Here is a 24,100-nt window from a genome sequence, read left to right on the forward strand (position 1 = left end):
CAAAATTACATCTTAATACACTGTGTGCTCAAAAACACAAGCTAGTAATTCTTTTAAGTGCATTAGTCTCTTAAACTATGTAGAAAATAAGACTTGGAGTTACAAAACAATGTTACTATAATACTAACTTTTAGACCAATAACTGTTTTTAGTAATCTATTAGTCTCTTACATCATGTAGAAAACAGAAAGTGGAGTTACAAACCATTGTTACAATAATACTAGCTTTTATACTTGCCCATGTATTTACCTTCACTGAGATCTTTATTTCTTCATACTGTCTGGAGTTATTATCTAGTGACCTTTCACTTCACCTTGCATGACTCCCTTGAGCATTTCTTCCAAGGCAGTTCTAGTGAAAACAAATCCCCTCAGCTTTTGTTTATCTGGAATATCTTAACTTATCCCTCACTTTTGAAGGACAGTTTTACTGGAGATAAATTCCTGGTTGACAATTTTTTTCTTTTGGCATTTTGAATATATTGGCCCACTGCCTTCTGGCCTCCAAAGTTTCTGATAAGAAATCTGCTGACAAGCTTATTGAGTATCCCTTGTATGCGATGGGTTGCTTTTCTCTTGCTGCTTTCAAGGCAGTCTTTGGCTTTCCTAAGTTAGATTAAACTGTGTCTCTGTGTGAGTCTCCTAGGGTTCATCTTACTGGAAAGATTGTTGAGTTTCTCGGACGTTTATATTCAAATCTTTCATCAAATTTGGGAAGTTTTCAGCCATTATTTCTTCAACATTCTCTGTCCCTTTCTCCCTTCTCCTTCTGGGCATCCCACTATGTGTATCTTGGTCCACTTACTGGTGTCCAACAGGTCCCTCAGGTTCTGCTCACTTTTCTTCAATCTTTTTCCTTTCTGTTCCTCAGACTGGATAATTTCCATTTTCCTATCTTCAAGTTCACCAATTTTCTCTTCTTCCAGCTCAAATCTTCATCTGAATACTTCTAGTGAGTTTTTCATTATGTAGTATAAGTTGTACTTTTTAGCTCTAGAATTTCTTTTTAGTTTCTTTCTTTTTTTGTGAGGACAACCGGCCCTGAGCTAACATCTGTTGCCCATTATCCTCTTTTTGCTTGAGAAGATTGTCCCTGAGCTAACATCCGCACCAACCTCCCTCCACTTTGTATATGGGACACTGCAACAGAATGGCCTGATGAGAGCACTGTGTAGGTCTGTGCCTGGGATTTGAACCCACAAATGTCAGGCTGCCAAAGCAGACCACATGAACTTAACCACTATGCCACCAGGCTGGCCCCTCCTTTGGGTTTCTTTTTAGGTTTTCTCTTTATTGATAGTTCCCTTTTGTTCACACATTGTTTTCCTGAGTTTTTCCATATCTTTCTCTAGTTCTAGTTCTCTGAGCATTCTGAAGATGGTTTTTTTTTTAAATTATGATAGTTAACAACCTTGTGAAATTTCAGTTGTACATTATTGTTAGTCATGTTGTAGGTGCACCACTTCACCCTTTTTGCCCTCCCCCCACCTCCTCTTTCCCCTGGTAACCATCAATCAGTTCTCTTTGTCTATATGTTAACTTCCACCTATGAGTGGAGTCATACAGAGTTCGTCTCTGAAGATGGTTGTTTTAAAGTCTTTCTCTAGTGGACCTGTCATCAGTCTTTTTCAGTGAGTTTCTGTTGATTTATTTATTTCTTCTGAATAGGCCATACTTTCCTGTTTCATTGAAAGCCTTTTGAATTTTTGTTGAAAACTGGACATTTGAATCTAATAATATTGCAACTCTGGAAATCAGATTCTCCCCCTTTCCCAGGATTTGCTGGTTTTTGTTATTGGTTTTGTTTCTTTTGACTGTTGTAGGCTGTGTCTGCGTTAAGCATCAGCCTGAGGTGTAAACTTTAGGTCTTCTCAGATCTTTTCTGCACCTTTCTCTGCGCATGGAGAGTCACTTTCCAATTTTCCCTGTAAATGTAGTTGTTTTTCAATGCTCTAGTCTTTAATTTCTGGCTTCAAAAAGGAGAAAAAGAGAAAAACGAAGAGAAGGAAAAAAGGTGCTGGCCCATTAAGTCCCCTGGAAGTCACTTGTCGGGGGGAGGGGAGGTGCCAGAACAATAGCTGCCCACCTCTCTGCCTGTCCCCCAGGAGAGCAGCACATCAGTATTGCCTCTCTATAGTATACTTATTCTTAAAAATAGTGAGGTTTCTTGACTATTTCTCCTTTAAGGAAAGTAGAGAATGCTTATGAGAGCCCACAGAGGAAGACCCTAATGAGGGTAAGGAGTGGATAACTGGAAGGTAATGAGTAATAGTCAGAAAAATGTCTAAGAACAAAAATGAAGGATAAGTAGTGGAAGATATCTTGAAAGTCAGCGGGGATGTGGCAACATAGGATGCTTGACTAGACATGGTCTCGAAACAGGAGAGAAAACTGACTAAGAAAACACAAAAGATAAGTAATGTAGTTGTACTGACCGTTAAATCAAAATAAAAAGAAATACTAATCATTACCTGCAATCTGTACTGAGCCATCTTCTCCCAGAAGAATATTTCCAGCTTTCACATCTCTTTAAGAAAAAAAAGCTATATATTAAAAAACACTTATTCTTTGAAGTCACATAACTTAAGCAATTGCTTACTATATTCATACAATACTGGCAATATTTAAATGCTCTATTTTGCATTACAGGGTATTAAGGCCAATGGTAAAATTTTAAAAATTTTAATCACTTGCACTAGAATCCAAACACTGTAAACAGAAAGCTACAATAACATATAGCTTTTTACTATAAAATCTAGAAAACCCAAGGTGATTAAAAACTTGATTGGGATAACGGGTGCCAAAGAATATAACCCTCACCTAATTCTACTTTTTGAAATATATTTTTTTCCTATAACCTAATATATGATCAAAGTTTTTAAATGGTCAGTATATAGGTGAAAACAGGGACTATCCTATACCTGTATAAGAATAGATATAAATTATTCAAACATCTCTATATTTTTATTGGTAACTATTTACAAGTCAAGTAATAAATGAATGCATTCTTGTTATAAAAACCTAAACATCACTAAAAAGGCCAAAGTCCTTTGACCACCATTCTCAAGTCTAGTGTTCTCTCCAAAGTTTTCAGCTGTTATCATTCTGGTTAACAGAATATGTTTCTGTGAGATATCTGGGCTTTTCTTCCAACATAAATGATATATACTATCCATTCAAATCTGCAACTTTTTTTTCTCATGCAACAACCTGTTAGCAGTATCTGGCAAAACTTAAAATCCCTAAATCTTATGAGTAGCAAACCTACTTCTTGATAACCTGGAGAAACTCACAATGTACAGGGAATGTACAAGGGAGTTCACTGCAGCATTGTCTGTAATAACAGCCCAAAAATGGTAACCAGCTAGAAAGCTAACAATAGCAGAAAGGTTAAATTAATTCTGTTACAATCATGTACCACATAACAATGTTTTGGTCAACGATGGACCACATATATGATGGTGGCCCCATAAGATTAGTACTAAATAGCCTAGATGCGTTATCAGGCTATCCCATCTAGGTCTGTGTAAGTACTGCAGGGGAGGATGACATTTTCCTCTACCCTTCTAGGTTCTTCTGGCTGGTCTACAAATTAAATTGACATGAGACAGATTAACAGGAGAAAAACAAACAAAAGTTTAATAACGTATACATGAGAGAAATCCAGGAAAATTGAATAACTCACCAAAATTGCCAAAGCCCTCACCTTAAATACCATCCTGAGCTCAACACAAGAGAAGGTGTTGAGAGTTAGGAGGGTCAAGGGCTTCAAAGGGAAGGAAGGCAATTCACAGGTAGGTGAAAAGGAGCAAACATTTGGAAAACAAGTGTTTGTTTGGCCACGCAGAAACAGAAGAACACAGAGGGGAGGCCAACAAACAGGCTTTTCTAGTTTCCTTCATGGTCACGTTATGCTAAGGTGACAGCTTGCTTCCTGACACAGGTATTTTAATCTGAATTCTTTTAGGCAGGTAAGGGGAAGGTAACAAGAAAAAACTCTAATTTTTTTGCTTCTCAAAAATAATTAGCCTAAAATAATCCTCATGTTGAAGCGATACATTTTGAGGTGGCAAATTTTGTGTCCCCTCAGTACACTCTATGATCTTTGCATGAAGAAATCTCCCAACAGTGCATTTCTCAGAACGTATCCCCACCGTTAAATGATGCATGACTGTACATCCATGAAACGGACTAAGGTCAATTGACATGTTATGACTTGAAACGCCCTCTAATAAATACTGCTAAATGAACAAATCAAATAGGACAGTGCATTTTGTATGACAACATTAATGTTAAACACGCATACATCTTTCCATATAATACAGCAGAGAGCAATAAATGGTTCTTTTTGTAAAGAGGAGTGGGATTGGAGTCAAGGAGAACAGAGTTTGAATAGCTTGTAGGAATGGATTCATCTATCTATTTTGTAATTAAAAATAAATATAATTAAACAAAAAAGAGCCTCCCTTGAAGCCAGGCAAGAAAGAAAAGAAAGAATAACTCATGGAGGAAGGTCTTGTTTCTCATGAAAAGGAAACAGCGAGAAGCATAACACTTCACCTTTTCCCTGTCCCTGTCTTTTCCTCCATCTTTAGATATCATCATTCCTTGGTAAAAATGAACAGTTTCACAGCTGTGTAGCAGCACCACCATACCAGAGTATACAGTACCTTTCCTGAATATATACTAAAGCAAAGGAAATCATGTTACTCAGTATTTTGTGCTGCTTATAAATCCAAGCAATGTACAGGACATTTTCCCAGAGGCTGACTGAGCAGAGGCTGGCTCACTTTGCTCTATAAACCAAAAGTCTCTGACTCTAGATACTATGAACAGGAGAGAATTGAAGACATTCCCTTCACTTGGTGACAAAGACCATTCAACTGAGTCAATCATAAACTTTCAACTACTTTTTCTGAGCTCATTTGGAATGACATCTAAAATTAAATGGAAAAAATAATGTATAGTTTAGTCACTTCCTCCTCTGCGTTTTTGTAGCAGGCTGTAACACAGTGTTAGCATGCATTATAGAAATATGATCATATTTCTGGGTCTGTCTCTCATTTCAGCATAAGCCCTATCTGGACACATAATTTTTTTTTTGCTGAGGAATACCAGCCCTGAGCTAACATCTGTTGCTAGTCTTCCTTTGTGCTCGATGAATATTGGCCCTGAGCTTACATCTGTGCCAATCTTCCTCTATTTTCTATGTGGGTAGCTGTCACAGCATGGCCATCAAGGAGCAGTGTAGGTCTGTGCCCAGGAACCAAACCTAGGCTGCTGAAGCAGAGCACACCAAACTTAACCATCAGGCCACAGGGCCAGCCCCTGGGCATATATCTTAATATATTTCTGTATCACCTGCACTTACTTAGTATTACAATTAGTACACAGGAGGCACCTCCCAGATATTCATCAAACAGATTTTAATAACTAAATGGGAGAAAACCTGCATCAAATTCCCTTATGGAGATAAGTGGAGTATTAAACGAATGAATAAATAAATAAATCCAACTAAACACTAAAATAAAACTTGATTGTTTCTGGAGAGAAGTAGAGTATTAAACCAATCAATCAATCCAACTAAATACCAAAATACAACATGATTTTCTGGGGGGTTGGTTACTTTCCCACCATCCCAACCCCCAACTACCATCTTCTAGCTCTGTTCCAAAATCAGAGTTATAAATTAAGACATTGCAGTTAAAGAGGACAACCTAACTATCCATCAATAGGAGACCAGTTAAACTGTGGTATATCTATATAACGAAATACTGTCAATACTAATGAATAGATGTGTTAATATGGAACAATCTCCAAATATATTCTTAAGTGAAATAAGAATACTACATATAGTATGTTGCCATTTGTCTTTTTTTTTTTTAAGCAGGAGGGAAAGGGATATATAGATTATATTAGTATAAAATCTCTCTTAAAGGACTATCAAGAAAATAGCAAGAAGTGGTTCTCTTTAGACCAGGTACCAGAGGTTCAGGGAAGAAAAAAGGCTTCTTTGTAACACAGTCACGCACTGCTTAATAACAGGGATACGTTCTGAGAAATATATCGTTAGGCAATTTCGTTGATGTGTGAATGTCATAGAGTGTACTTACACAAACCTAGATGGGACAGCCTACTATACACCCAGGCTACATGATACTATCTTACGCAACCACCGTCATATATGTGCTCCTAGATGGGACAGCCTACTATACACCCAGGCTACATGATACTATCTTACGCAACCACCGTCATATATGTGCTCCATTGTTGACTGAAACATCATTATGTGGCACACAAATGTACTTTATATTTTAGAAGTTTTAGATTTACATAAAAAGTGAGAAGACAGTACAGAGAGGTTCCCATATAACTTGCACTCAGTTTCCCCTATTATTAACATCTTACATTAGTATGGTATTTTGCTACAATTAATGAACCAGTATTGACACACTACTATTAACTAAAGTCCACAATTTATTCAGATTTTTAAAGATTTTACCTAATGTCCTTTTTCTGTCCCAGGATCCCATCCAGGATACCACATTACATTTAGTTGTCATGTCTCCTTAGACTCTCCTTGTCTACGACAGTTTCTTTGACTTTCTTTTTGATCACCTTGACAATTTTGAGGAGTAATGGTCAAGTATTTTGCAGGATGCCCCTCTAATGGAATCTGTACAATATTTTCCTCACGATTAGACTGGTGTTATGAGTTTTTGGAAGGAAACCACAGAAGTGCCATTTTCATCATATCATATCAAAGGTACATAGTATCAGCATGATTTAGCACAGTTGATAAGGAGACTTGTTTTTCATCATATGCCATTCTGTGCCATTTGAAATTTTTAAGCCACGTATATGTATTACCTATTCAAATAATGTTTTCTAAGTTTTTGTCTTTCATATGTGAGGAGACAGTAATCCATTTTCAGTAGAGCCTGCCTTTGGGTGACTACTTTTCCTGATCAATTCCCCAGATAACCTATTGATGCTTTCCTTTTGAAACCAAAAGTGCAATCTGTAGAACAGCTTCCAGGAGTAAAAGCAGAGGAATACCATCAAGTTAAACAGCTCACTGCACAATCAAACACACCACAGTCTGTCCTCACAAACGACAGGACAACTGACCTCTCAAGGAAAAGATCTGCAACTAATTATCTGAAAATCAATATAGCCCTTAATTAAAGAACCTTTTTTACTCTGCCACAAAGAATATCAAGCAACCCAGCAGCCCCAACAGTTAAACCCTCGATCCACTATACAGCAAGAACAGTGAGTTTTGTTTTTCACAGCTTAATGTCATTTCTTACATGTCATTATTGCACCAAAGTGACAAATTCCTTTTAAAATTAAAAGGAATATCATAGACATGCTTGACTTTCTCATTAGTACAGAACACAAATTTCTCCCCATAACATTTTTATGACTCATCAATAGGCAGAGTTTATGGAAAACTTGAAAAAGGTCAAGAGAAGCAATGAATCAAAAGGAAAGCTGGAAAATACGCTATATTTAGGCACCTTAAATTGATTAAATATCTAACATTTCTGTTAGAGCTAACCTCTTGAATGGGAAAAATATCTGGGTAGGTAGATACAGAGAGAAAATAATAAGTTTAAAGTTTCCCAGGTGATTCCAATTTGTAGCCCAGGTTAAGAGAGTCTGATTTAAACTGTGAGACAGAGAATTTCCATTCCAGCAACATGGCAAACTATGTATGGCAAACAGAGACTTTCATCACTACTACCCAGGCCTTCATTCCCGTTCTACGAACACAAGGAAATGCTGGATAAATTCGGGAGGAAAAATTGTCACACAGCTGATCACGAAATAAAGAAACAGAAATCCTCAAGTTTCAGAAATGAAATGGACACTTAAGAGCCAGAGCAGTAAGCCTTGGGAGATAGAACAGAGGTACTGCCCCAAATGGCTAGGGAGCTCAGGTTTTAAAATCCACCCCAACCAGAAAACACGGCGCTGGGCTCGTTTAAGATTGAGAGAGAGAACTGAGACCCCTTCATAAAGCCAGGACCCTGGGATGACTGATCCACGATGAAAGATATACTTACCAAAGATAAGATAGTATGGCCATATTAAAATAACACCTAATTGTCTTTAATACAAAAGCATTTCTAGGAATAAAAAGCATCATTATATAACAATAAAAAAGGAGTAATTCACCAGGAAGATAACAATCCTAAACTTTTATGTATGTATAACATATCTTCGATCACAGAGAATTATAGTCCAAAGGGGTCGTCCATGTTGTAGGCTCTTTCCCACTAACTTCTGGCCTCCATTGTTCTGATGTGAAGTTAGCTCTTAATTATGTTGATGCTCTCTGTCTTAGTCTGTTCAGGCTGCTGTAACAAAAATCCCACAGCCTGGGTGGCTTAAACAATCGACATTTATTTCTCACAGTGCTGGAGGCTAGGAAGTTCAAGCTCAAAGCAGTGGCAGATTTGGTGGCTGGTGAGGATCTGTTTCCCAGTTCACAGGTGACCATCTGTTCACTGTGTCTTCACATGACAGAGGGCAAGGGAGTTCTCTGAGGTCTCTCTTATAAGAACACTAATCCCACTCGTGAGGGCACCCTCATGACCTAATCAGCTCCCAAGGGCCCCACCTCCAAATACCATCACTTTGCTTTGGGGATTAGATTTCATATGAATTCCGAAGGGACACATTCAGTCTATAGCACTTCCCCTACATAATAAGTTGTTTTTCTCTTGCTTTTTTCAAGATATTCTCTTTGTGTTTAGGTTTCAGCAGTGTGACTCTGATGTGTCTAGGTATAGATCTCTCTGTATTTATCTTAATTGTGATTCATTGAACTTCTTAAATTTGTAGATGAATGTTGTTCTTCAAATTTGGAAGTTTGGGGCCATTATTTCTTTCAATATTTTTCTGTCCCTTTTATTCATTTAGCTAAATGAGAGTTGATATATTTTACAAAGTAGATGTTACAATCATAAGATATCGAGCACAGACTGAATTTGTGCCTGCAGTTGATGAGAATCAATTCATTGCTTTCTAAAAAAGACAGTGACCTTAATGTGTATTTCAGTGTGTATTTTGGGTTAATTTTACTAGTAACTATATAAAGTCTGCATATGTAAAGCTTTAAGAAAAAGAATATACTTTTATCCATGTTCTGAAGTGAAGACTTTGACTTTTAAACATAGAGATGTAGATATATTAAACAAAAGAAGACAACATGTGGTATATTTAAAGAATAATTCCAGTAGCAGATCTAAATTCCCATGAGTTAGTAACTAAAAAATATAACAGATACTGAACCAATATATACCCAGCAACATTGATTAGAACTATCTTTTCTAGCAGGCTTTGGAAGCAGACTGCCTAAATTCAGATCCCAGTTCTGTCACTAGCTGGGTGACTGCTGGCAAGTTATTTAACTCTCTTTGCCTTAGTTTCCTCATCTGTAAAATGGGGATGATAACAGTACCTTCCTCATAAAGTCACTATGAAGATTAATGAGGTAATGGCAACAATACATTTAGAATAGTATTTAGCACACAAGTTTCAGTGAATGTTAGTTGTCATTATCTGCACCAGAGGTCGACAAACATTTTATTAAAGGGTCAGACAATACATATTTTAGGTTTTGTGGGCCAGAAGTTCTCTGTCACCACTACATTGTCTTTGTAGTGTGAAAGGGGCCAGAGACAATCCGTAAATAAATGGGCGTGACTGTATTTTGTTTTAATAGGCATTAGGCTGGATTCAGTTTGTCAATTCCTCATGATCTACATGGCTGTAGAAAAAATTTTTTTTGTTTCACATAATAGTCTGGGCATAGGAGACATCAGTCCAGTATGGTGACTTCATAGAGTCAGGGACTCAGGCTCCTATTTATTGGTCTACCACCCCTAAGTTCTTGCTGCATAGTCCAAGATTGCTTACCACCACATCCACATTTCAGTGGAAGGAAGGAAAGGGGAAATAGAGGTTATGCCACTTTCTGTTAGCAGTGGTTCTCAGGACATTTGGCAATGTCTGGAGACATTTTTGGTTATCACAATGGGCACTGGGGGGGAGGCACTACTGCCATGTAATGGGTAGAAGCCAGGGACACTGCCAAATAGATCCTACAACACACAGGACAGCCCCTACAACAAAGAATTACCCAACCCAAACGTCAACAGTGCTGGGGTTGATAAAACCTGTTAAGAGAACAACTTGAAAGTAGTACCTTTGTTCTCATCACAGTGGCTAGAAACAAAATCACATGGTCATATCTGGCCTGCATGGGAGGCTATGAAACGTCGCCTTTCTTCTGAATGGTCATGTGCCCAGTAAAAATGTCATTTTTTTTTTTTTACTTCTAAAAGAAAGGGAGACATATTAGGGGTCAATTAGCAGTCTCCGGCACATTTCTTTCTGGGAGACTGCCTGATGAACATGGAATCAGAATTGAGGTATTAACTGAATTATGTTCATTGCCAGTATAAAAGAACATCCACAAGGTTATCACCATTCAGAGAAGGGGAATCCTCTGTTTTTCAGGGCATCTTTTCCTCTTGACAGTGTGGGAAATACATTCCCAAATGTTTACTCTTTGGTCATACTCCTTTTTCAGTCATTTGTTAACAGATTATTTTAACTGAGTACAAAACAATTGATTAGGTACAATTTTAGATAAGAAATCCTATTGTCTTAAGAATATACCTTTAGTGTTTCCAAGATTTCTAGTTTATATGTTATTCCTTAGAGTCGACTGTTCTCCTGCATCCCCATAAAAAGGAGTCTGTTTTCCTTTGTAAGACTTAAGCAGGTTGGAAAATTCAGACAACTGGAAAAAATTATTCATTTTTTCCTAGAATGAGATGCTTTTATAGATGGCTGATTTCACTTATTATATGTTGATTTTCTTTAAAATGCTGCTATTCTCAGAGTAACCAAATTAAAACTTTGTGTGTGGGGAGGAGGGTACCCCGCTTTTTTCCTACACATTCTGATTACTCCTTAAAACCTCAGTTTTGCAACTTGGCATTGTCTGATCTTTTTGATCAATTGCTTTTCTGAGCCTTTGCTTGTCTGTTTGCTGAGGGATTAGGGTTAAGTAGGTGATCTTCTTTTAATTGAGGTATAACTGACAAAACCGTAAGATATTTAAAGTGTACAACGTGATGCCTGATATATGCATACACTGGGAAATGATTCCCCTCTTCGAGTTAACACATCTATCACCTCACATATTTACTTTTTTTGGGTGAGAACATTTAAATTCTACTCTCTTAGCAAATTGCAATAATACAATACGGTGTTATCAACTATTGTCACCATGCTACACTTTAGATTCTCAGATGTAATTCATCCTATAAATCAAAGTTTGTATCCTTTTACCAACCGCTCCATATTTTCTCCACCTCGCAGCCACTGGCAGCTACTTTTCTACTATTTCAATGAGTTCAATTTGTTTATTTTTTAGATTTCACACATAAGTGATACCATAAAGTATTTGTCATTCTCTGTCTGGCTTAATTCACTCAGCATCATGCCCTCCAGTTTCATCCATGTTGTTACAAATAACAGGATTTCTTATTTTTTTATAGCTGAATAACAGTCCATTACGTAAATATATATATATATTTACACGCACACATATACACACATATATATACACACCACGTTTTCTTTATTCATTCAACCGTTGACAGACACTTAGGTTGTTTCCATATCTTGGCTGTTGTAATGCTGCAATAAACATTTTTTTTGTTAGTGCCATCGAGCAGATTCCGACTGATAGCAACCCTGTGTATAACAGAGTTGAACCCTCCCTGGTCTTTCTGCACCACCCTCTCACATTCTGGCACTGTATCCGACAACGCTTTCCTCCTATTCACAGGGTTTTCGTGGCCAGTTTTTTCAGAAGTGGCCAGGTCCTTCTTCCTAGTCTGTCTTAGTCTGGAAGCTTTGCTGAAACCTGTCCACCATAGGTGACCCTGCTGGTATTTGAAACATGAGTGGCTTAGCTTTCGACGTCACAGCAACACACAGCCGCCACGGTAGGACAACCAACAGATGGGTGGTGTGGTTCCCTGACCAGGAAACGAACTCCAGCCTTGGTAGTGAGACCGCCAAATCTTAACCACTAGACCACCAGTTATGAACATGGGAGTGCAGATATCTGTTTGAGATAGTGATTTCACTTCCTTTGGATATATACCCAGAAATGGGATTGCTGGTTCACATAGTAGTTCCATTTTTAATTTCTTGAGGAAGCTCCACACTGTTTCCCATAGTGCCTGTACCAGTTTACATTCCCACCAACAGTATACAAGGGTTCCTTTTTCTCCACATCCTCACCAGCATCTGTTATCTTTTATATTTCTGATAATAGACATCCTACCAGGTGTAAGATGATATCTCGTTGTGTTTTTTTTTTTTAATTTACTTGGTTTTTTAAAAAAATTTTATTTTTTTATTTTTTTGAGGAAGATTAGCCCTGAGCTAACATCTGCTGCCAATCCTCCTCTTTTTGCTGAGGAAGACTGGCCCTGAGCTAACATCCATGCCCATCTTCCTCTACTTTATACGTGGGACGCCTGCCACAGCATGGCTTGACAAGCGGTGCCATGTCCGCAACCAGGATCCAAACCCGTGAACCCTCGGCCACCGAAGCGGAATGTAAGATCTTAACCGCTGTGCCACCGGGTCGGCCCCTTGTTGTGGTTTTGACTTGCATTTCCCTGATGGTTAATGATGTTGAACACGTTTTCAGGTACCTATTGGCCATTTATGTCTCTTTTGGAAAAATGTCTATTCAAGTCCTTTGCCCATTTTTAAATTAGGTTATTTGGTTTTTTTGCCTCTGAGTTATATGAGTTCCTTGTATATTTTGGATATTGACCCTTTATAAGACATGCGGTTTGAAAATATTTTCTCCCATTCAGTAGGTTGCCTTTTTATTTTGATGGTTTTCTTTGCTGCGCAGAAGCTCTTTAGTTTGATGTAGTTCCATTTATTCATATTTACTTTTGTTGCCTTTACTATTGGTGTCAAATCCAAAAAATCATTGCCAAGACCAATGTCAAGGAGCTTACCCCCTATGTTTTCTTCCAGGAGTCTTACAGTTTCAGGTTCTATGTTCAAGTCTTTAATCCATTTTGAGTTGATGTTTGTGTATGGTATAAGATAGGGGTCCAGTTTCATTCTTTCGCTTGTGGATATCCAGTTTTCCAAACACCACTTATTGAAGGGACTATCCATTACCCCTTTATATTCTTGGCTCCTTTGTCAAAAATTAATTGCCATATATGCATGGGTTTATTTCTGGGTTCTCTATTCTGTTCCATTGATATTTGCGTCTGTTTTTATGCCAGTAACTTACTGTTTTGATTACCACAGCTTTGTAATATAGTTTGAAATCAGGAACTGTGATGCCTCCAGCTTTCTCTTTCTTTCTCAAGATTGCTTTGGCTATTCAGGGTCTTTTGTGGTTCCATACAAACTGTAGGATTACTTTTTCTATTCCTGTAAAAAATGCCACTGGAATTTTGATAAGGATTGCATTGTATCTGTAGATCTCTTTCGGTAGTATGGGCATCTTAACAATATTAATTCTTCCAATCCATGAACATGGAATATCGTTCCATTTATCTGTATCCTCTTCAATTTCTTTCATCAATGTCTTACAGTTTTCAGTGTACAGATTTTTCACCTCCTTGGTTAAGTTTATTGTTAAGTATTTTATTCTTTTTGATGCTATTGTAAATAGGATTGTTTTCTTAATTTCTCCTTCTGATAGCTTGTTCTTAGTGTTTTAGAGACGCAACTGATTTTTGTATATTGATTTTGCATCCTGCAACTTTAAAACTGAAATTGTTTATAAGTTTAACAGTTTGGGGTTTTTTTTTGGTGTAGTGTTCAGAGTTTTCTATATATGATATCATATCATCTGCAAATAAAGGCAGTTTTCCTTCTTCCTTTCTGATCTGGATGTCTTTTATTTTTTTTCCACACCTAATTGTTCTGGCTAGGACTTCCACTAGTATACTGAATACAAGTGGTGAGAGTAGGCATACTTGTTTCGTTCCTGATCTTAGAAGGAAAGCTTTCAGCTTTTCACCAGCAGTATGATGTTAGCTGTGGGCTTGTCATACATGGACTTTATTATGTTAAAGCAGGTTCCCTATACACATAGATTGTTGGGAGTTTTTATCATGAAAGGATGTTTAATTTTGTCAAAAGCTTTTTTGGCATCTATTGAGATTATCATATGATTTTTATCCTTCATTTGTTAATATGGTGTATTACATTGCTTGATTTGCAGACGGTGGACCATCCTTTGCATCCTTGGAATAAATGCCACTTGATCATGGTGTATGATCCTTTTAATGTATTGCTGAGCTCGGTTTGCTAACATTTTGTTGAGGATTTCTGCAGCTATGCTCATCAAGGATGTTGGCTTGTAATTTTCTTCTCTTGTGTCCTTGTCTGGCTTTGGTATCAGGGTAATGCTGGCCTTATAAAATGAGTTTGGAAGTATACTCTCCTCAACTCTTCTATCTTTTGGAAGAGTTTGTGATAGATTGTTGTTAGTGCTTCTTTAAATATATGGTAGAATTCACCAGTGAAGCTCTCTGGTCCTGGACTTTTCTTTGTGGTGAGGTTTTTGATTACTGATTCGATCTACTTACTAGTAATTTGTTCAGATTTTCCATTTCTTCACGATTCAGTCCTTGTAGATTGTACATTTCTAGGAAGCTGTCCCTTTTTTCTAGGTTGTCCAATCTGTTGGCGTATAACTGTTCATAGCAGATTCTCATGATCCTTTCTATTTCTGTGGTAGCAGTTGTAATGCCTCCTCTTTCATTTCTGATTTTCTTTATTTGAGTCCTCTTTTTTTCTTGGTGAGTTTGGCTAACAGTTTGTCTATTTTGTTTATCTTTTTAAGAAACAAGCTCTTAGTCTCATTGATTTTTCTCAACTGTATTTTTAGTCTACATTTCATGTATTTCTGCTCCGGTCTTTATTTACTTCCTTCTGCTAACTTTGGGCTTAGTTTGTTCTTCTTTTTCTAGTTCCTTAAAGGTAGGTGATTTTTAAGATGACATCTTGTTGTGTCTTCCACGCTTTTTCTGCCTTCCTTGATTTTAATTTTATATGATTTTACAAATTTTATATGATTTCATTTTTTTCTCCTCTCTTAGCACATCAATTCTTATTCTTTTTTTCATGGTTGCCCTAGAGTTTGCTATCCACATTTACATCTAATCTAAGCCCACTTATAAATAGCACCAAAACACTTCCCTGAGTTTTCTTTTAAACTCATATACCCTGGACTGGGTACTAGAGAGTCCTGCAACTCAGAACCGTCAATAGGCATAGACAAAAAAAAAAGCTCCAAGCCTGTTCTCTGTGGCCAAAGGAGCAGGAAAGGGGTAGCTGAGCTCAGATCTAGCAGAGGACCTCGTCCCCAACTCCATAGCTGGAGATGCAGGCTGGCCCAGTATGCCAGAACTGGAGGTGTCCATGAAGACCAGATAGGAAACTCTATCCCTCACACCACATCCATTGAAGCAGGCAGGCCCACACTGCCCACACCAGCAGCACCAGCAGGCCTAACTGGCATCTCCCAGTCTTCCACCCAGCAGAAGAGGGCAACACAAGCCCAGTACTTCCTGGCCCTCCACAAAGTGGGAAGACACAACCCAGGCCCAGTGTCTCCCAACTCCCCACCCAGCAGCAAAAGGTGGCCCAGAAAACTGCCTTCCATCCCCACAGGCAATACAAACAGAAAATGAATGGGAGCCCCACTCTCACTAAGTGGGCTGATTCACAGGGTGGGTCTAAGGAAGTGTTCACAAACCCATGGACACAGCATCTGTCTCTCACCTTCCACCTAGCAGCACGAGGCAAGTGGACTCTGTCCATGGGTGGATTCAGAGATTGAGGAGAGAGCCCCAGCAGTGCTACATGAACAAAACAAACCACAACAGCACTGCAAAGGGTCTAAAAAACAAATTGCCACTGGAAATACAGCCCAGAAAAGTAGGCCAGGACCTATACTCTAAACTTAAGCAGGGCAGTTGCCTGCTAAAGTATATTATTTAAATAGGATTGAGATCTCCTAACATAATATCCAAAACATCCAGGATACAAGAAAAAAATCACTCATCAAACCAAGAACCAGGAAAAACTTTAATCAGAAGAAACATTTAACTGAGATCAGATGTTGGAATTATCTGACAAGAATTTTAAAGCAGCCATCATAAAAATTATTCAACCTGCAATCTAGAATTCTCAAAATAAATGAAAAAAAGGAAATCTCGGCAAAGAAATAAAACCCATAAAAAAGAACCAAATGAAAATTACAGAACTGAAAAATTACAATAACTGAAATTAAAAACTCAGTGAATGGGGGGCCAGCCAGGTGGCCCAGCAGTTAAGCTTGCACACTCCGCTTCGGCGGCCCAGGGTTCGCCGGTTTGGATCCCAGGCACGGACCTACACACTGCTTATCAAGCCATGTTGTGGCAGGCATCTCACATATAAAATAGAGGAAGCTGGGCAGAGATGTTAGTAGGTCCAATCCTCCTCAGCAAAAAGAGGAGGATTGGCAGCAGATGTTAGCCCAGGGCTAATCTTCCTCAGGAAAAAAAACAACTCAATGAACGGGTTCTGTAGTAGAAGGGACAGGACAGAGGACAGAATCAGTGAACTTGAGAACAAATCAATACAATTTACTCAATCTGAGCAGAGAAAAAATAGGCTGGAAAAAAAATGAACTGAGCCTCAGGGATCATGATACGACAATAAAAGATCTAACATTTGTGTCATCAGAGTTCCAGAAAAAGAGGGGAAAAACGGGTTGAAAAGTACCAAGAAATAATGGCTGAAAACTTCCCAAATTTGGTGAAAGACAAAAACCTACAGATTCAAGAAGTTTGGGAACCCCAAAAAGAATATACTTGAAGAAATCCACACCCAGACATACCATAATTAAACTTCTGAAAAACAGAGACAAATAAAAAATCTTGAAAGTAGCCAGAGAAAAACAACATATTATCTATAGAACACTAATTCAAATGATTTCTCATCTGAAACCGTACAGGCCAGAATTAAGTAGCACAGCATTTTTCAAGCACTGAAAGAAAAGAACTGTCAACTACAAATTCTTATATCCAGGGAAACTATCCTTCAGGAATGAAGGGGAAATAAAGATACCCTCAAATGAAAGCACGCCAAATCCAGGGACTAAACAGATCTGTATTAACACAGAATCCATCACCATTTGAATTCTGGTTATCTGCACTCAGGGACTGAATACAGATAGCTGGAAATACTTGAACCATGAAATGTTACACAGCTTTTTGTGTATGTGTGGGAGGCAGACTGGTCCTGAGCTAACATCTGTTGCCAATCTTTCTCTTTTGGCTTGAGGAAGACTGTTGCTGAGCTAACGTCTGTGCCAGTCTTCCTCTATTTTATGTGCTGCCACAGCATGGCTTGATGAATGGCGCTAGGTCCACACCTGAGATCCAAACCTGCTGCCAAAGCGGAGCATGCGAACTTAACCACTACACCACCAGGCCAGCTCCTACATAACTTTTTAAAGGTTATTTTATTTTTTTAAGAAGCTTTAATAAAAGAAGCTATTTTACAAAGAGCTTTCAATAACTTGAGAAAATACTCAAAAGAAACAAAAAAAAGCAATAGACAAAAGTATATATACAGTTTTGTTTCAAATATTTTTAAGCACATAAAAGAAACTGGAAAGGAATATTCCAAAATGTTTTCAGTGATTGCCTTCTGGTAGGAAATTGGGAATTTCTCCTGTTTTTGTATTTTCCAATTTGATTAAAGTATTTGTTACTCTATACTTTAAATACTTACTAGCTGTGTAATTAAAAGAACCATAATCAGAGATTATGATAAATTCTGCAAAAGAATGGGGAATGACCTCAATGAAATGATACAGCACTTATCCGAAAGAGAAGAGTTTGTCTTTTACGTACCTGTGAATCTGTCCATTTTTATGTAAGTATTCCAATCCTTCCAGCACTTCTCTGAGTATTGTTGCAATGGTAGGTTCATCTAGGACTCCACTTTTGTGTTCCCCCTTTGCCACAATGTGCTTAATAATATCCAGAACAGAACCTGAAAACAGAAGACATAATTTTCCATAAATTTTTAGCTCACTCAATATAATTCAGAGCCATTTTGAAATCAAAACACATGCAAATCTTTTCATTAACTTAATTGTCTAGGAAAGAAAGGAAAAATAGCAAATATAAGGAAATACTAAAGTTTAAAATCAATAATTTATTCTTAACTTCAATCTAAAACAGAAAGCAGCCTGCTAATACCCAAATAGAAGTGTAACACCAGCAATCTCCCTTAGACTCCTAATGAGAATTTGGCAAAGGTCGTTGAGGATTTAACCACCTCTGAAGAATCCCTAGGTAAACCATGTCCATCAACAACACTTTAGTATATAAGATATCACAAACAAATTTAGGCTTCCAACACCAGATTAGAGTATGCAATACTGTATGAATAAAGACATAAAAATACAATTGAAATGCAGGTCAAATTACAGAAGAAATACTTGGAAAATAAAGATCACATGTGTATGCAAACTAACTTTAGGGTTAATATTATGTTTCAGGTTAATAAATAATAGAAATAAAATAGGTAAGGCAAAGAAAAATATGAAAAGAATAAAAATACAGTTCTCTTTAATAGCAGCACAGATGTATTATCAATCCCATTCTTCCAAGGATGGGAAATAAACCTCCTACTAAAAATTAGGAAGAGGGAGGGAAAAGACACCTCTATAGTAATTAAAATCACAGAATGCTGACTACCGTAACTGATGAATATAATAAAAAAAAGTTTGCTAAAGATTCATAAGATTTCTGGGAGTACAATGGTCCATAGAGATCACAGAACCAAAATAAAGCAATCTCCAATATTAGAAATTGTGCCAAGAAGTCTGCAACATAACACAAACTGCACTAAAAAGACTGGATGTCCATTTCCTGGCACAAGACTTCAATGATTAAAACTAAAATTAAAACAAACACACACTTCTGTCAAAAACTTGTCCAAGTGGGTGCTTTTTATTTCACACATGTAAAAAGAAAACATGTACTTCCAAATAGATGGAAAGAAGTGGTCTAGATGGAATCCTCAAAAACATGGGAGGATTGAACACACATTTACTTTAGCTCCCACTTGAAATCCACCAACTTGATAAACTTCATAAACCCAGAATAAAGAAGAAAACAAGAAAGATAACAGAAGAGAGATGGCCATAATTTTTTGGAAGAATGAAAAAGCAGAAAAAGAAAAAGTAACTGACTAAGGAGTTCAACGCCCTTTAAATGCCTGTAGGGGATGTATACCTATCAGGAAAAAGTGGATCCCTACCTAGAGTTCCAGAAAGGCTCAGAACACTTATACCAAGGACCACATAAGGGGAAGAGAGGGGGACTGAAGGAAAGGGATGAAAACAGGAAAACCGGTTGAGAAGTTCAGATAAGGGAGAATAGGATTCCCAGATCCCTCCTCCCCTCTCTGGCCACTACCACTCCCTACCTCCAGCAGGAGACAGGCAGTTTACTCTCTGTAGAGTAAACAAAGAACCAGGGAGACTCCAGATTCTAGGTAACTTTTCCTAATACCTTATAACACTTTCCCTTCTTTATTGCTGGGATTCACAAGACTATGATCTACAAAGGGGAAGTCCTAAGGGAGAAGTTTGGTTCTGCTTAGTTTAATCAATCACACATTAATTCCCAAAGCAAAGTGACTATACCAACAAGCCATATATTTGATTATTCTGAGAAATCTAGGCCACATAACAACTGGTTAGTAAGAAGACATTTGTATAAACACCAACTGAGTTACATGTTTGTAATGTAAAGAATATCTAAAATAAGGACTGCAATGGGAGAAATTCCTACCAGGAATTAAAAATTAACATGATTTATTCATTCAACAATTAAGCCATATATGCAAGATCTAGAACTGGGTGCCACAGAATATGTCAAGCTATATACATGGCACGATTGCTGACTTTCAGGGAATCTCCAGTCTAGTGGATCAAACAAATGGAGCAACAAAGACCCTAGTGCACGGAAAAGGTTATTAGATCTGTATTTTTAAAAGAGTTTAAAGCAAGAACTCCTATTCAAAATCTTAGAAGATTTTTATTGATTTCACATCAACCAACAATCAACGGGGAAATTAAAGCAATGCACATCCCAAGGCTACGTCCAGAACAGATATTCTTAACAAGGATATACATGAAGCCCCACCTTTCCTGGAACGACAACCTCTTTTCAGTTTCAGTCTCCCAACAACATAATTTGTATAACTGGAGGGATGATCACGCCACTAAGACCCTCATCCTTAACTGACAAATATTGGTCGTGGAAGGTCCCCCTTCTTTTCCATATGACTTCCTCAGCATCTTGGAGCATCTAACACGATGGTAGTGCTCACAAGCCGCCCTCTTCAAATATCAAAATTACACAGAATTCTTCATATCAACTAAGAGAAAGGTGAAGGTAAAATATGCTAAGCGAAAGAAAACTGGAGATTATCACTGGATGATTCAAATTAATACCTAAAGAAAAGTAGAAGAATGAAGGCAGGCTGCAGCAGTATATACAGCAGTATGTCCTCAGCACAACCTGGAAGAAATATTCTACAGAGGTAATCCATTCTCAAACTTTAATACATGAAGGAATTACTTGGCAAACTAGTTAAAAACGTAGATTCCCAGACTTTACAGACTGTCATTTAAGAGATCTGAGGCAGGCCAAGAAGTTGCATTTTTAACAACCCAGGCTACTTGAACGCTTTTCCATTGAAATCCAAGCATTTCTCAGAGTAAAAGCAAGTAAATTAAATAATGGAAAACAAAAGGGATTTGGTACAAATTTTGTAACAAAGCAGAAAGTTAAAATGTAGATCATCCATTCCACAAACCATCTCACATCTGCCTTCATAGCCTACAGCACAGAACATTTAAAAAGCAATGCAAGGGGCTGACCCGGTGGCATAGTGGTTAAGTCTGTGCACTCTGCTTCTGCGGCCTGGGGTTCACGGGTTCAGATCCTGGGCGCAGACCTACACACCACTCACCAAGCCAAAACAGAGGAAGACTGACATAGATGTTAGCTCAGGGATAATCTTCTTCAAGCAAAAAGAGGAGGATTGGCAACAGATGTTAGCTCAAGGACAATCTTCCCCACCAAAAAAAAAAAAAAAAAAAAAAAGCAATGCAAAACTTTAGCTGTCCAAGAAAATTATTATTAAATATTAAAATAATATTCAAAAAGTGATGAAACATAAGCTAGTTTAAGATGCTTGTTAAATCTGATCATTATAATCCAATCAAATTAGTTACTCAATTAACACATTCCTCATTTTACTTTTTTTTTTTTTTTTTCTGTTTTTTACATTTTGTTCTGTTTTATTTATTGTATCTCTTTTATCACCAGACTTTTGGGTTATTCTTGCTGTTTTTTTTTATTAAGATTATGATACATTACAGCCTTGTGAGATTTCAGTTGTACATTATTGTTAGTCATGTTGTGGGTATACCACTTCCCCCTTTGTGCCCTCCCCCCCCCCCCCCCTTTTCCCTGGTAACCACCGATCAGTTCTCCTTGTCAATATGTTAACTTCCACCTATGAGTGGAGTCATATAGAGTTCATTTTTTTCTGTCTGGCTTATTTCGCTTAACATAATACCCTCGAGGTCCATCCATGTTGCTGCAAATGGACCAATTTTGTCCTTTTTTATGGCTGAGTAGTATTCCATTGTGTATATATACCATATCTTCTTTATCCAATCATCAGTTTCTGGGCATTTAGGTCCTCAGTTTACTTTTACAAACACACATTCTGAGTCCAAAATTAACTCACTCATTTTAGTTACTAGTATTTCTACCAAGAAGTTTTAGCTACTCTTTAGCCACTGGGTGTTGTTTCTGTCATCTAAGCCACAGAAGTTTCAAAGGGGCCAAAATTTGCTTGGTCTGAGTATTCCATTTCAGAGCAACAGACATAGCCTCCCCTGTAGCTTGAACATCCAAAGCTGGTCACTATTAATACCAAGTATTTTCCCTGACTCCTGCTTAGGATCAGGGAAGTCCCCATGTTTTTTCTCTTAGAAGATGACAAAGTTGAGAGCATCCCTAAACAACAAAACAATTCACTAAGACAGAAAATTTAATTTAGATTTCTGCATTTCTACAATTCATTCTTTTAAGTTCCACAGGTCTTTCTCTTTTCCTTTCAGAAGCTTTCTTAATTACTTCAATTTCTAAAAATCTTATATTGCATTATGGTGCTAACAAATTATAGCAAAAGCTGTTTAGATCAAAAGTGCTTCTAATTTCTAAATATTGACTTCCTATATTAATAAATACCAACATTCAACATCAGAGTTTTAATCAGCAAAAATAAGAATATTACAGTTATAAGGACTACTATGAAGTAATTATAATATTGACACACAAACTTATTTTAACCCTGATGTCCAGCTGCTTGATGGGTTTAAGAATGACAGGGACAATTAATTTTACAATTTAATTAGCTTATTAAACTCTACATCAGTACAATGTTGCTAAATCAAAAATATGCTTTTAAACTACACATCTATGAACAGTTAATCTTCAACAAAGGAGCCAAGAACATACAATGCAGAAGGGAAAGTCTCTTCAATAAACAGTGTTGGGAAAACTGGACAGCCACATGCAAAAGAATGAAAGTAGACCACTATCTTGCACCATACACAAAAATTAACTCAAAATGGATTAAAGATTTGAATGTAAGACCCGAAACCATAAAACTCCTAGAATAAAATATAGGCAGCACACTCTCTGACATTGGTCTTAGCAACACCTTTTTGAATACCACATCTACTCGGCCAAGGGAAACAAAAGAAAAAGTTAACAAATGGGATTACATCAGACTAAAAAGCTTCTGCAAAGCAAAGGAAACGATGAACAAAATGAAAAGACAATCCACCAACTGGGAGAAAATATTTGCAGATCATTTATCAGACAAGGAGTTGATCTCCAAAATACATAAAGAACTCATACAACTTAACAACAACAGAAAAACAACCTGATCAAAAATAGGCAGAGGATATGAACATTTTTCCAAAGAAGATATACAGATGGCCAACAGACACATGAAACCATGTTCAACAACACTAATTATTAGGGCAATGCAAATCAAAACTATAATGAGATATCACCTTACACCTGTCAGAATGGCTATAATTAGCAAGACAAAAAACTACAAATGTTTGAGAGGATATGGAGAAAAGGTAATGCTCATACACTGCTGGTGGGAATGCAAACTGGAGCAGCCACTATGGAAAACAGTATGGAGATTTCTTAAAAAATTAAAAATAGAACTACCATACAAGCCAGCTATCCCACTACTGAGTATTTATCCAAAGAATTTGAAATCAATGATCCAAAGAGATTTATGCATCCCTATGCTCACTGTAGCATTATTCACAATAGCCAAGATGTGGAAGCAGCCCAAGTGCCCTTCTACAGATGAATGGACAAAGCAGATGTGGTGTATATATATGTATATATATGTGTGTGTGTGTATATATACACACACACATATATATAGAATGGAATACTACTCAGCCATAAAGAAAGACAAAATCATCCCATTTGCAACAACATGGATTGACCCTGAGGGTATGATGTTAAGCGAAATAAGCCAGACAGAGAAAAACAAATACTGCATGATTTCACTCATATGTGGAAGATAACAAATACATGGATAAAGAGAACAGATCAGCAGTTACCAGAGGGGAAGGGGGCTGGGGGTCAGCAAAAGGGATAAAGAGGTACATATGTATGGTGATGGATAAAAATTAGATTACTAGGGGTGGGCACGATGAAGTGTATTCAGAAACTGATAAGCAATAATGTATACCTGTAGTTATACAATGTTATAAACCATCATGTTCTCAATAAAATTACTTGGAAAAAAAAATATATATATACATGCTTTTGCTGGGGCCAGCCCAGTGGCCTAGTGGTTAAGTTCACCCATCCACTTTGGCGGCTCAAAGTTTG

At 37.4% G+C, this 24,100-nt stretch overlaps 1 protein-coding gene across 9 annotated transcripts in view; it reads right to left on the reverse strand.

Moving 5' to 3' along the window:
• The window catches only part of OXSR1 (oxidative stress responsive kinase 1), a 99,184-nt gene that overhangs the window by 46,612 nt on the left and 28,472 nt on the right, over positions 1-24,100 (reverse strand). For all 9 annotated transcript variants that reach the window (XR_011426973.1, XM_005600817.4, XM_070237977.1 and 6 more), the window contains 2 exons: positions 17,990-18,131; positions 2,471-2,526 (listed from right to left, as the gene is read on the reverse strand). Coding sequence is in view for 8 of the 9 variants with exons in the window: in XM_005600817.4 (XP_005600874.1) it covers positions 2,471-2,526; positions 17,990-18,131 (198 nt within the window). In the remaining variant the exon portion in view is untranslated. The remainder of the gene's footprint in view (positions 1-2,470; positions 2,527-17,989; positions 18,132-24,100) is intronic.

This window comes from Equus caballus, chromosome 16 (assembly GCF_041296265.1).
Source record: "Equus caballus isolate H_3958 breed thoroughbred chromosome 16, TB-T2T, whole genome shotgun sequence".
Lineage (NCBI taxonomy): Eukaryota > Metazoa > Chordata > Mammalia > Perissodactyla > Equidae > Equus > Equus caballus.